At 47.7% G+C, this 14,565-nt stretch overlaps 1 protein-coding gene across 1 annotated transcript in view; it reads left to right on the forward strand.

Moving 5' to 3' along the window:
* NIM1K (NIM1 serine/threonine protein kinase) overlaps nucleotides 1–10,144 on the forward strand; it is a 45,392-nt gene extending 35,248 nt beyond the window's left edge. The window contains exons 3-4 of the mRNA XM_029219045.1: nucleotides 6,690–6,958; nucleotides 9,281–10,144. Coding sequence (XP_029074878.1) covers nucleotides 6,690–6,958; nucleotides 9,281–10,030 — 1,019 coding nt within the window. The 3' untranslated portion in view covers nucleotides 10,031–10,144. The remainder of the gene's footprint in view (nucleotides 1–6,689; nucleotides 6,959–9,280) is intronic.
* The last annotated feature ends 4,421 nt before the right edge of the window (nucleotides 10,145–14,565 follow it).

Raw genomic sequence — 14,565 nt, forward strand, 5'->3', positions numbered from 1 at the left:
AGAGAAACAGGAAGACAGAGTTTATGGGCACAGATTCAGGTAGGCTGGAAGAAGTGGCAGAAGGAACTTGAAGAAATTCTCTTCTATGGCTTTCTTTACTCGATAAAACAGAAATCTAAGTCATCAGCTATGAGTGAGGAGAGAGAGAAGGTATTAGAGATTTGATGGGAGAAGAGAAGCCATGAAAGCATCATCTAAAAGTGTAGGGGCACTATTGGACCAGGGAAATATAGTGTGTCTGCCAGGAGCAATAAAGACGCACCTGAGGTTATAGATCATGAATTCAAAGTGAGACAAGCCGTCATGGTCACTGCATGGGTGTAGGCAGAGAGTAGGTGGGAGGTTGGATTTAACCAGGGTGTGGTTCAGCTGAGAAAACACGATGAGAGAGACCAGAGATGTTGAGGGAGTACACAGAGCCATGACAACAACAATAAAGATGCTCCTCCAGGACTTCCCTGGTGGTGCAGTGGTTAAGAATCCGCCTGCCAATGCAGGGGACACGGGTTCGAGCCCTGGTCCTGGAAGATCCCACATGCCATGGAGCAACTAAGCCCGTGAGCCACAACTACTGAGCCTGCACTCTAGAGCCCACGAGCCACAGCTATTGAGCCTGCGTGCTGCAACTACTGAAGCCCTCACACCTAGAGCCCATGCTCTGCAACAAGAGAAGCCACCACAGTGAGAAGCCCACACACTGCAATGAAGAGTAGCCCCCTGCTCGCCGCAACTAGAGAAAGCCCGTGCACAACAATGAAGACCAAACACAACCAAAAATAAATAAATAAATTTTAAAGAAAAGGAAAAAAGATGCCCCTCCAGCGCACACCACCAATCCTCCCCATTCCTCAACCCAGAAACCTTTACCTCTTCTTCAACCCTAACCCTTGGCTGAACCCCAAGTGCTATTGATGCTCCCTTCTAAATATCTCACCCTTTCCTAGTTGGATTAAATTGCTGTAATCTGTCTCCCTCATCCATATTTATGTCATCCTCTGCACTGCAGCCAGAAGCGGTCTTTTAGAAAATGCAAGGCTGGTCATATAGCTCGCTCTCTGCTTGAAACTTTCTAGTGGTTTCTCTTGGTTACCAGAGGGGAAGGGTGCAGGCAAGGGATAGTTAGCGAGTTTGGGATTGATATATACACACTGCTATATTCAAAATGGATAAGCAACAAGGACCTACTGTATAGCACAGGGAACTCCACTCAATATTATGTAACAACCTAAATGGGAAAAGAATTTGAAAAAGAATGGATACATGTATATGTATAACTGAATCACTTTGCTGTCCACCTGAAACTAACACAACATTGTTAATCAACTATACCCCAATATAAAAGAAAAGAAAAGAAAAGAAAAACTCTCCAGTGGTTTCTCAATGCCCTTAATCTGAGGTCCAGAATATGACTCATGGACTTTGGCCCTGGCTGACTCTCCAGCCTCGTCTTGGCCTATCTTTTCCTTCATTCCCCATGTGCCAGCTCCACTCTCTTCTTTCAATCCCTCAAAGGCAGTGGTCTCCAAAGTAGGGTGCACATACCCATGGGGTTGCCTACTGGGATGAGGGAAGAAAATATTAGAACTTCTTTTCTATATTTATTTGTTATTACATGTTTTTAATTTCCATGATTACATACATTTAAAATGTGTATATTAGTAGTACATGCATATAATTTATAAATATACATAGAGAGCAATGCTCAAAAATGTTTATTAGTAAAGGAAGCTAATCAAAAAAGTGTATGGACCATTACCCTAAGGTATTAGGGTCTTTCCTGCCTCAAGATCTTCTCTCCTATACAACCTTACTATTAGAATCTCCCCTTATTGCTTCTCCCCTACTTTCCTCTAGTTAACATTTAGAGTCCAGGGAAAGTGTTAAAAATCTTCCCTGACCCTCTGACTCGGGGTACATCCCCTTGTTTTTGCTCCACTGCATCCCGCTCTCTTACCCTCCTAGCCCACTGTGCTGGACATCTTCCACCTGCTTCCCCAGATCCATTTTGCTCTCTGTCCCAGACTTCATCACGTCTCTTTAGTCCTATGGGTTCCAGTTGGCTTTGGCTTGTAGGGAGCCCTTGAACTGGATCAAAGGAAGGAGAGGGAGAGCCTGAGATCTGTTCCCCCAGCCTGACTATGAGGTTGATTCAGGCCAGCTGTACTTCTGGAAGGACGTCTCAGCTCCCCTCAAGGTAGCTTTCTCTACACAACACTCTCTAGGTTCTAATATCTGCTCCCTCCCCCTGTCCCTTTGGTCCCAAAGGCAGATTTTGCTTGGACCACTCTAGGTTTGAAAGTTTGAATTAGTTGCTGACACTTAATGATTAGAATGACTGCATTACAATACAGATGTCTCTTGAAAAAAATTAGATTTGATAACACTGAGTCTACATCCCAAACAGTAACAATTGTCTGAAGTTGAGTAGCAGCTGCCCCTTTGCTCTGGGGCATGTACTTCTCAGGACTCCACAGTCCCCACTACTCCCTGTTGCCTTACAATAAGCTTTCCACCCTATTTCCACCCTGGCCTCTAGAGACATTTGAGTTTGCAAGTCCTGGTTTAAGGAAATGTGTCAGTCTCTTCAGCAAATTTGGAGAAAGGGGAGGTTTACCTCTCAAATTTCTCTACTTCTCTCTCTCTCCTCTCCGTCACTACCGAGAGAGTCCTCTCCCTGCGGTTGCTATCATCACCTCCAAAACCACCACCCTGCCCTCAGGTGTGCTCTGCTCCTATCCCTTTCCCACACTGCAGCCAGAGTACCCATTCTAAAGTGGATATCTGGTTATGACAATCCCTTAAAACCTTGTAGTGTCTTCCTACTGCCCTAAAAATAAAGGCTACTTAAAAAAAAAAAAATTGAAGTATGATTAACTTACAATACTATATCACTTTCAGGTGTGCAACATAGTGATCCAATCTTCTTATACATTACAAAATGATCGCCATGGTAAGCCATCTGTCACCATACAGAGTTATTACAATATTACTGACTATATTCCCTGAACTATACATTACATCCCTGTGACTTATTTTATAACTGGAAGTTTGTACCTCAATCTCCATCACCATGTCAACTGAAAAAAAAATACACAACCTAAAAGGTGAGAATTATCTTTTATTCAGCAGACAAACTGAGGACTTAAGCTGGGGACACAGTCTCTCAGATGGCTCTAAAGAGGTGAGGGGGGAGCCAGGGTATATAGGAGCTTTTGCAACAAAGACCAGGTAGTCAGAACTTCAAAAGATTACTGTTAATTAAAGAAAACCGGATATTGCAAGTTAAGGAATTCAGCACTTTTCTGTGTATGGGAAGATGCAAAAGTCGGGGCTCATTGAAATCATTCCTTTGATGTGCACCTCAGCTATCTGGGGCCAGTATCCTGCGCTTTCTCATTCTGAGTCTCCCCAGGGTGCAGGGGGGGTCGGGTGGCTGCAGGGCTGACTGCTCGATGGCTGGCATCCCGTTTCTATCCTGCGTTCCCTCAGGCCTCACCTTCAGCGGCTGTAATGTGAAGGCTTAATGGCTGCAACATCCTTTTGTTTACTGATATGTCCGGCAAAGTTTTTTTTTCTCTGAGAGTGTATTTCTTCGTCTTCCCACCCCCAAGACTACATTTCTTGAAATAATTTCCAGGTCTCTGGGTAATGTGACGCCTGCCTACGCTGCAGGCTGGTTTGGGACCCCTTCCCCCCAGCCTGCCAATTCTCCATGCCCAGCGGAGTGGGCTCCTCTTAGATCCTCAAACACAAACGTGACATCTCGCCCAGACCTGGCACACTGTCCCCTTCCCACGGCCAATTATTGGGCCTCCCTCCTCACCTCCTGTTCACAAGGCAAGTGTCATTTCTCGGGGGTCTCTCTGTTCTCCTATGTGCGCCCCTTCCTAACACGTGCCACGCTTGTAATGAGGATTTTTTCAAAGTCTCACTGGGCTGTAGGAACATGTCTGTCTTTTTCAGTCTGGGGCAGAGTAGGTGCTGCCTGAACATTGTTGAAAGGGTGGGACTTAGAGACCTAGTTCTTCACGAGCCGGCAGCTTCTACCACGTAGTGACAATTCAGAACACCGGGGCTTTTTCAGACGTTTCAGATGGTTGTACGTGTGCGTTATGCGGCATGACTATAATCTGATTTAACACAAAGCGGAGGAAACAGGCTGGGACTAGAGTGAGCCATCGGACGCCTAAGGGCGCAGAATGTCAGAACGCATTTCCTCTCGCAAACATTCTCCTGCCTCACTCTGGTCCCGGCCGTGGGAGGGCAGCCTTTCCTAAGAACCGCTCAAATATAAAACTGAACATCTAAAACTAGGATTGTCCTAAAGGGAGGTTTGAGACAGCGGCCTGGACGCACACCCCAACCGGATTCTTGGGCGGTCGCAGGGTGAGCAGCGCGCGTGCAGCTGCGGCGGCCGAGGGGGTGGCAGAGAGGGACCCGCACCTAAGCAGAAGCCTGGCCTGCGCTGGGGAGGACCGGCCGCAGCAGCGGCCCCTTCCGCAGGCAGGCTGCCAGGCTGAAGGACGGAATTCATTATTCTAGCCCTTGGGATAACAGCTCGCCTACCAGGCTACACAAAACCAGAGTTTCTGTTTCAGGTAAAGAGCGGCGGGGAATCTTAATCCTAAAGCCTCAACAGCAGAAAGGACGCGAGCAGCGGGGCGAGAACGCCCCGGGGACCGGCCGTGGCGGTCCATCCGTCTGCCGGGAGGATTGCCTGCGGAGGTCGCGGGAGCCCTGAGGGTCCTTCCCCGTGTAGCTTCCCTCCTTCCCCACCCGAGCAAGCGCGGCCACCTCAGGCACCAGCGAGCCCTGCCTCTTCGTCTTCCAGGAGTCCTAATGGACCTACTTTAACAAACCGATAACACTCCTGTTTTAAACTAGCAGCTTCTATTTTCATGACCATAACCACTGTGCCAAAAGTTCCTCAAACCAGTTGTTTTGCAAGTAGGTCAAACAGGCGCCCTGCCATCCCGTTCTCCCCGTTTATTCGCCTGGAAAATTCTTTCTTATCTAATAGAAAGTCTGGTCCAGTTTGAACCAAATAATGAATGAAGTGTTACTTCGGAGTAGCGATTCATTCATTTTCAAACATTAACCATTTTTATTACACAATCTATGTTAATTGTATAATTAATTGTAGGAAAATTAGAAAACACAGATAAGTAAAAAAAAAAAGAAAAATTAAAGGGAAACCATCCATTAGCGGGGGATAAACTGGGAGATTGGGACTGACATATATACATGACTATAAAATAGATTAATAATAACCTGCTGTACAGCACAGGGAACTCTACTCAGTACTCTGTAATGGTCTACATGGGAAAAGAATCTTAAAAAAAAAAGAGTGGATATATATACGTATAACTGATTCACTTTGCTGTACACCTGAAACTAACACAACATTGTAGATCAACTATACTACTCCAATAAAAGTTTTAAAAAGAGAAAACCATCCATGATCCCCCCTATTAATAAAATAACTATTCTAAACATTTTGGTGTATATCTTGCCAGATTTTTTCCTATGCGAATGCACATTTGTGTTTTTCCTCACTTGTTCTATACTGAGCAACTTTCCATGTTCATAAATAAAGATCAACGTGATTATTTTGATAGCTGCATGTTGTACCATTAGAGAGATAGATGAACCACACTTTAACCATCTTTCTTGCTGGACACTTAAGCTGTTCCCAGTGTTAGAGAAGTCTTCTTACACAAGCAATCTTGTACATGTGTCAGATTATTTCTTTAAGATTAATTGCCACAAGTAAAAAGGGTGGGTCAAAGGGTGTGACCATTTTAAAGACTCTTAAGACGTAATACCAAACTACAGTCCAGAACCATGTTACCAGCTAGTCCTCCCACCAGTAGCACCTTGCAGTGCCCGACTCTTCATGGCTTTCCAACAATCCAGACACACCGAGCACTGGTGTTTCCTGTACTGGTACATGGTGTGCCAGGCACTGACAAAGTCAAATCAGATCAAACAGCCCACGCAAGGAAGGGGGTAGGAGGAAGAAAAAGATGAGGAGTCAATATTTATAGGTAAATGTGCTGAGATTATAGTACAGAGAATACACAGAAACTGGATGTCATCATCCTGGGACAGGTGTCATAGAAGGCTTCCTGGAAGAGGTTTGTTCTGAGGCTGGCCTTGAAGACCCATCCGGCATTAACTGAGTAAAGAACAGGAAGGAGTGATGAGTCAGAGAGAGGAAATAATCCAGGTAGATCCAGGAAGACGAAAGATCCCAGGCATGAATGTCCTGTACCTTTTCAGTGAACACGTTAGACTACAGGGTGCATGGGGAGGTGGTTAGGAGCGGTGGGCCATGAGGCTGAAGAGGTAGCTTGGGCCTGATCAAGAGGGGCTCTGTCGGCTAAATAAAGGTGCTTTAACTTTATCCAGAAAACTGGATAAAGCTCACCAAACTGAAACCTCCTTGGGAGGCAGGAGTTGGCATTAAAACCTGTACATGGTAGAGTCACACTGATCTAAGGGTCCAGCATAGATGTTGAACTCAAAAACTGCTGTTTGTCATTACTGCTGAGGAGCTTTCTGAGCTGGAAATAGCCACTTAACCTCTGTGTCTAGTGAAATAGAGGGACTAGGTTCCTTCCAGCTCTAAATAGCTATGAACTCAGGCACATCCTTTGACTTTTTTTTTTTTTTTTTTTTTGTTCCAGAAAAGGTGGCCATTAAGATCCTGGACAAGACCAAATTGGACCAGAAAACCCAAAGGCTCCTATCCCGCGAAATCTCCAGCATGGAAAAACTGCACCATCCCAACATCATCCGCCTGTATGAAGTCGTGGAGACTCTATCCAAGCTCCACCTGGTGATGGAGTATGCAGCGGGTGGGGAGCTCTTTGGGAAAATCAGCACTGAAGGGAAGTTCTCAGAACCAGAGAGCAAGCTCATCTTCTCCCAGATTGTGTCTGCCGTGAAGCACATGGTGAGCGGGGCGAGGAGGGAGAGTCCTGCTCCCATTCTACCCACAGTGGGAGCATGGGGCTTTAGTTTACCATCATCTAAGCATCCCCGAAGGCTTTAGTCCTACAAGCGCAGACAGCAGTCCCTTCTGTGAGAGTCAGATGTCTGGCTGGGATTGTGCTCCCTGCCTCCGAAGCAATGCCCAGGGATCTCCAGTTCCACGGCAGCCTCCTGGCCTCTGTGGAAGTTGGCAGGACTCGCTCTGAGCAGCCGGATGACCATCACCCCCTCCTTGGCCACATGCATTCCTCCAGCCCCGTCTTCCACTACTCGGAGAGCTGGCTTCTCACTGCTTCTTGGCCTTGCCTCCCTAATTCTGTGTCTAGGATGCCCTCTCCCCTCTTTTCACATCTCACATCCTCAATCCCATCCACACTTCGTGACCCAGCTCAGTTCTGTGTCTCTCTGTGAAACTTTCTTCAATCTTGGGTCAGCCCGCGCTGATCTTCACGCCTTTGGTGAACCCCACTAGCTCTTTTTTTGTTTGTTTGTTTGCTTGCGGTACGCGGGCCTCTCACTGTTGTGGCCTCTTCCGTTGCGGAGCACAGGCTCAGGACGCGCAGGCTCAGCGGCCATGGCTCACGGGCCCAGCCGTTCCATGGCATGTGGGATCTTCCCGGACCGGGGCACGAACCCGTGTCCCCTGCATCGGCAGGCGGACTCTCAACCACTGCGCCACCAGGGAAGCCCCCCACTAGTTCTTGCTGCCTCTGTGCTCAACACATTAACACTTGCTTGTGTCATTCTTATTTTAGTTCTCTGATTATGTCTTTAGATAAACCTGGACTCCATAAGCATACTCCCCAGTTCCTCCATGAACTGGTTCTCCTGTGCCCTCCCTATTGTTGGTTGTCCCGCTGGGCACACAGGAGGAATCTGACTTGCAGACCTGATGACCACTTGTACCACTCTGTTAGTGCAAAGGTTTTCTGCCCTCTTTGCCAAGCTCTCAGTCCAATTGGCAGGAAGAGACACTTGTCTGGTGTCTATATTAGTTGAGAGGCTGTTTCTAGTTTGCTCCTCTGTTCGGATGTCATGAGACAAGAACTCGGATCAGTGAGCTCCTGGCCAAATTATTAACAGGTTACTAGTGACCTAAGGGGCCCAAGATGGCAGCTGGGAGGGAGAGGGGGAGGAAAAAGAAGTGAGCAGGGAGAACCTGAGTGTGATGGTAGTGGCTGTTTCAGACCTGTGGTTGTCATCTAAGTGGCCCTGTGCTGGGGTGAACTTTCCCTGGGCCAGGGAATAAGCCAGACCCTTACCAAGCAATGGAGCAGATGGGCAGAGTCTTGCACATTCTACTTGGAAAAGAGATCTGGTGAGAGAGCAGAAGAGGATCCAGCAGTAGAGGATGCAGACTGAGTCCTCTGAGGCTCTACACCCTGACCTTTCTCCTAGCTCTCTGGTCTCCAAAAAGAGGAAGGGTGAATGATAGACATAGATTCAAATTTTATCAGGTTTGTTTGCTATGTGCCAGGACCATGCTGAATGCTATAGATACAGCATCACATACAGTTCTCACAACAGCCTCATGAGGCGGTTCTCAGTGTCCCATTTTACAAAGAAGGAAGGCGACACTCACATACACAGCTGGTATAGTTGAATCTAGAATTAACCAAGATGTCAGGCTCCAAAGCCTGGATTCTTGACACAGGAGATCCAGCCGGAAAAGTGACATTAAACCATTTCCCAAGAGCCCTTGGCATTAAACTGGTCAAGGGTCTTCAAGGTTGTCTGGATCCAGAATTCAAGGGTAGGGATTGGATCTGCTGCCAGAACCTTGCCCAACATAGTATCTTCCCTTCTATTGAATTCCATAGCGATAAAGGAGCCCACCCAAAGGAGCAGGGGTGTGGACTTGGGAGAGGACTCCTCACCTTCTTGGGGTTGGCCCTACTCAAGAGATTGCTCAGCCAGAAAAACCCATACAGGGTCTCAGAAACGAAAGATTACTGTTTCACTGTTTCACAAGATCTGGCTCTTACTTCTGGCCCTAATTCCTAAGTCCACGTGTGTGGGACAGACTCCAACACTCACCCCACAGAACAGAACCTTTGGTCTGCTTGGAGGGTGTGGGCTTTACCCTGGGCTAACGGTTATGACAGGGCAGCTCTCAAGATCTGAGGTCTGACATGACTTAAGTTGATCTCCATTGAATTTCTGTTGTTATACCATTAGCAAATTCTGTTGTTACACCATTGTTTCAGAGCAACTGATGCATCTTTAATGTTGGTATATTACTTTGAAAATGATGACTTTTTCCCCCTTTGTCTTCTTTCCACAGCATGAAAACCAGATTATTCACAGAGATCTGAAAGCAGAAAATGTGTTCTATACCAATAATACTTGTGTGAAGGTGGGGGACTTTGGGTTCAGCACAGTAAGTAAGAAAGGTGAAATGCTGAACACTTTCTGTGGGTCTCCTCCCTACGCGGCGCCCGAACTTTTTCGAGACGAGCACTACGTTGGCGTTTATGTGGATATCTGGGCCTTGGGGGTGCTTCTGTACTTCATGGTGACAGGCACCATGCCGTTTCGGGCAGAGACCGTGGCCAAACTGAAGAAGAGCATCCTGGAGGGAACGTACAGTGAGCCTCCGCACGTGTCAGAGCCCTGCCTCCGGCTCATCCGGGGAGTCCTCCAGCAGGTACCCGCCGAGAGGTACGGAATCGACTCCATCATGAACAATGAGTGGATGCAAGGAGTGCCGTACCCCACCCCTCTGGAGCCTTTCCAACTGGATCCGAAACATTTGTCAGAAACCAGCACCCTCAAAGAAGAAGAAAATGAGGTTAAAAGCACTTTAGAACACTTGGGCATTACGGAAGAGCATATTCGAAATAACCAAGGGAGAGATGCCCGAAGCTCCATCACAGGCGTCTATCGAATCATTTTGCATAGAGTCCAAAAGAAAAAGGCTTTGGAAAGTGTCCCAATAATGATACTACCAGACCCTAAAGAGAGGGACCTAAAGAAGGGGTCCCGTGTCTACAGAGGCATAAGACACACATCCAAATTTTGTTCAATTTTATAAATTGCATTAGACTGCTGGTAATTAAGCAAGATCATTGTTGCTGCTTTCAAATTTTTTCACCAACTTGAGTGGAGACTTTTTTGTAATTTTTAAATAAATTTAAATTTAAGATATGAATTTCCCCTCCGCCCACCCCACCCCCCCCCAAAAAAAAAGTCTATTAGCTCAGATTCTGGCTTGGTCTGCAACCTCATCTTGTTTTCAAACTCTAGCATTCACTCAGTTAATCGAGAAATACTTACGCAGTGCCTACCATGTGCCAGGCGCTGTTTAAGGTGCTGCAAAATAAAATATAGGCCAGGTCCTTCCTCTCCTGTGCGGGATAGTCTAGTCATTACTGCAGTTTGTCCTGAGGCTGTAACCGGACTCATACCTTCCTTCCTCCATCAACCATTGTAAATTTCCCTCACCTTTGGCCAGCATTCCGGCTGGCCTAGATTGGGTGGTATGACCCAGACCTTTATCATCAGAGGATCTGAACCCTTAGATGCCTTGCTCTTGTTGGCTCATGGTTGCTGCAATTGCCTCTTCACCATTATTATGAGGCTCTAAAGTAACACTCTTGGGTTCAGACATACTCCTCTTTAGCTCCTTATGAAAATCAGGGTCCGTAATTCCCACCACTATAATACCTCCTTTCTTTGCCGGCTTGTCACCTGGCATGGGGATCCCAAAGTGACCATGTGGTAGCCATAGATCTCAATTCACTGGACCCCTACCGGGTCTCCCGGTAGAAGCATCCCCCTGCCCCCAGGATCGAAAACCTCTACTCTAGCCAAGCCGAGACTGTAGGAAAAAGAAGTACAAATTCTTCAAGTGGGTCCCTGATTGTGATGGTAAGAAAGTCAATCATGCTTCTACCCAGTGGTTCCCAGACCTGTGTATTTTAACAGCAGGAGACACATATCTATGAGCCATTGTTAAATCACGTATACTGAATCCTGAGGGATAGCACCCCAGCCCTGCAGGGTGCTGCCCTATAACCGGTGCCTTAGCTGAGCCACTCCATCCATCTATGCTGGCTGCTTCTGGTGTTGAGGTATATAGTAAGAGGGGTACATCCCATGGTCATGTGCCCATTGCCCACACGGCTCTTACCAAAACTGTGGTCCTTGAGGCAATGTTATGTAATATATATGATAATGGACCAGCTATTCTCTAGGACCTAGCATGATTGTATTGGAGGATTCACTGAAGGCAGGAAAGGTGAAACCATATCCTGAGTAGATATCAATTCCATAAGGATGAATCACTGCTGTGTTCATCTGAATTTATGACTCTGTGGATCTGATAATGCCCAGCTCAGGAGGAGACAGCTCCATTTGCTTGGTCCCTCAGTGACCCATAATCAGGTGCTCAGTCTCTCCTAGAGCCTAGAAACACACCAAGATCCTGAGTATTTCTCTGCTGCAGAAAGCATGGCCTCACTCCAGGACCCTGCAGGGCTGTGCTGTAACCTTCTACAGCGGTTGCCAAAAAGACTCCACACCATATTCTTAAGCACCACGTAGACAGTCAGAGTAGCAATGCAGTTTGCACCGAAGCCTGAAACTGCTGTCGATTTTTTTTCTGTGGCATCCACTTGAAACCAGCAGTCCCGACAAATGGGTTAGAGGAATATGCCAAGTATATAATACATGTGCTTCCAAAACCCAGATAGGCCTACTAAACCCTGTGCCTCTATCTCAGTGCTAAGGGGTACAAGGTGCAACATATGTGGGCATGCCTCAGGTCATTGGTCCTCTAAACACTTCATCAGTGTGACCAGACACCTGAATCTTCATGGGTCTGCCCACCAGCTTGCCTCTTTTCTTTCTTTCTTTTGGCTATACAAGTAACACTCTAGCAAACTGTCCCTCAGGACTCTGTGATCTCTTAGCCACTGTCACAAAGCCCTGCAAATCAAGGCACCCTGACTCCCGCTCCAGCCTTACCGTCCATTATATTATGTCCACCTTGCCTCTGACAATTAAGTAACGACACATGGCCTCTGCCACTCTGGAACCCCATTATCCCTGCATGCCCAGTTCCATGACTGGCATTTCCTACTGTCACCCCTTGCCTGCAGAGGGCAGGAGTCACTGATCTTGTTGGAGATGCTGGCGCCCCCTCCCCAGTGCAGTCTTTTTTTTTTTTTTTAATATAAATTTATTTATTTATTTTTGGCTGCATTGGGTCTTCATTGCTGCACGCGGGCTTTATCTAGTTGTGGCGAGCGGGGGCTACTCTTTGTTGTGCTGCACAGGCTTCTCATTGCGGTGGCTTCTCTTGTTGCGGAGCATGGGCTCTAGGTGCACGGGCTTCAGTAGTTGTGGCACGTGGGTTCAGTAGTTGTGGCTCACGGGCTGTAAAGCACAGGCTCAGTAGCTGTGGCGCACGGGCTTAGTTGCTCCGCGGCATGTGGGATATTCCCAGACCAGGGCTCGAACCCGTGTCCCATGCATTGGCAGGCGGATTCCTAACCACTGCGCCACCAGGGAAGCCCCACCAGTGCAGTCTTTATTACCTGTGTGAAGGCAGTGTCCTCCTGGGAACTTAGGTGGTTCTTTAGACTCACATAATGAATCCATTCTAACATTCACACCTCCTGGAATTTTCTGACCCTTTCCTTAATCCTGGCACAGCAGTTCCCCCATCTGCACCTCATTTGTATGTCAGACTCATGTCCAAACCTCAGTAGCTATCTCAGCAGTAATATTAGGACCAGCTTCAGGTGTCCTTCACTCCAAGTCACGGGTAAATGCTCCCATGATAATAAACTCTCCGTTATCCTGCTTATAGCCTTTCCTCAACCTCCATCCCTGGCTCACTACCCTCAAGAGCCACTCACACACGTTTCCCCCAGTTCCTGACGGTAGCATATTAGACAGGTTCTGCAATTACTTCAGTGTCTGAGTATTTCCTCCCTGACAGCAGTTGTAGTTCTCTGCTCAGGCTGTGCTGAGGCGTGACTGGTTCCTGGCTTGGAGAATAAGGGTGTTGGAAGTGCATCTTGAGGAGCTCAAGCATCCTCCTCCTCGGGCATCTGCCTCACCAGAGGCCTTGGCAGGCTCTTCAGGAAAGGAAGTACGAGCTGCCCCTGCCAGCCCCACACTCGCGGAATTCTGGTGTTCAGCATTTGCAGGCTCCTCCACCCTGTTTACGCTGCCATGTCCCACTCTCTTGCTGTTGAGGCCCTGACTTTAGTAAAGGAGAATTGTCAAGACTGAATATTTTATCTCCTTTGCAGCTCAGCCAGCCTTACAATGAGATCCTGCGCCTGTTTTAGGTAGTTTTCTCTCTGCTGCAGGAGAGCGGCCTCTCCTTAACTGTTACTACAAAGGCCCTTGGGCTTTCGGTGTGCCTTGCGCTGATAGTTGGCCGACTTAAACCTGTCATTTTTCCCCCTCAGGCTTCCAAAACACTTAACAAAAGCTAGCCAAATCCAGAGGCTTTATCTTTTTTTTTTTTGCGGGTACGCAGGCCTCTCACTGTTGTGGCCTCTCCCGTTGCGGAGCACAGGCTCCGGATGCACAGGCTCAGCGGCCATGGCTCACGGGCTTAGTTGCTCCGCAGCATGTGGGATCCTCCCGGACCGGGGCACGAATCCGTGTCCCCTGCATCGGCAGGTGTACTCTCAACCACTGCGCCACCAGGGAAGCAGTGGTGCCGCGTGGTCCAGTATTTCTCCAGTTCAGGTGCCGCAGGTGCTGCATGGTCCAGTATCTCATCTTCCCCCCCGCCCCCATACCTCTAGATGACAGCCTCGGTAGTAACTGTGCTGCTCCTGCAAGCCAGGGGCTGTCCGCACCCTCTTACCAACAGCACATTAGTGTTCTACTGATGTCTTAACAAATTACCACAAATGTAGTGCCTTAAAACAACACAGATTTATTATCTGACAGTTCTGTGAGACAGAGGTCCATCGTGGGTCTCATTGGGCCAAAATCTAGGTGTTATCAGGGCTGGGTTCCTTTCTGGAGACTAGGGGAGAACCCATTTCCTTGCTTGTACCTGCTTCTAGAGGTGGCCCAGATTCCTTGGCTCGTGGCCCCCTTCCTCCATCTTCAAAGCCAGCAATGAGCCATCTCTTTGCTCACCCTTGTATAGTGACATCTCCCTCTGACCACAGCTCAGAAAGGCTCTCTGCTTTTAAGAGCTCCTGTGATTAGGTTGGGCCTATCCAATCTCCCCATCTCAAGGTCCTCAAGCTTAATCACATCTGTTTTTGCCATGTAACATAACATATTCACAGGTCCCAGAGTTGGAGATCAGAGGTGGGAATCATTCTGCCTACTACCAACAGCAATGGGGTTTTTGCCGTGACTGGTCAGTAAACCCGCTCCAACCACCTATCCTGAGGGTCTGCTTTATAGGGGTGTTCTGGGTACCAATCGTATTAGCTTGGATTCTCCAAAAGAACAGAGCCTGAGACAAGAGCTTGCATGTAAGTCATTTATTTAGGAAATGATCCCACGACGCAGGAGTGAAAAATAAGAGGCAAGCCAATATAAGGATGTGTTGCCCAACTGGCTGTAGGCAACTGGTAGCTGATT

This window comes from Monodon monoceros, unplaced genomic scaffold, assembly GCF_005190385.1.
Source record: "Monodon monoceros isolate NGI ecotype Baffin Bay Population unplaced genomic scaffold, NGI_Narwhal_1 Super_Scaffold_12, whole genome shotgun sequence".
Classification (NCBI taxonomy): domain Eukaryota; kingdom Metazoa; phylum Chordata; class Mammalia; order Artiodactyla; family Monodontidae; genus Monodon; species Monodon monoceros.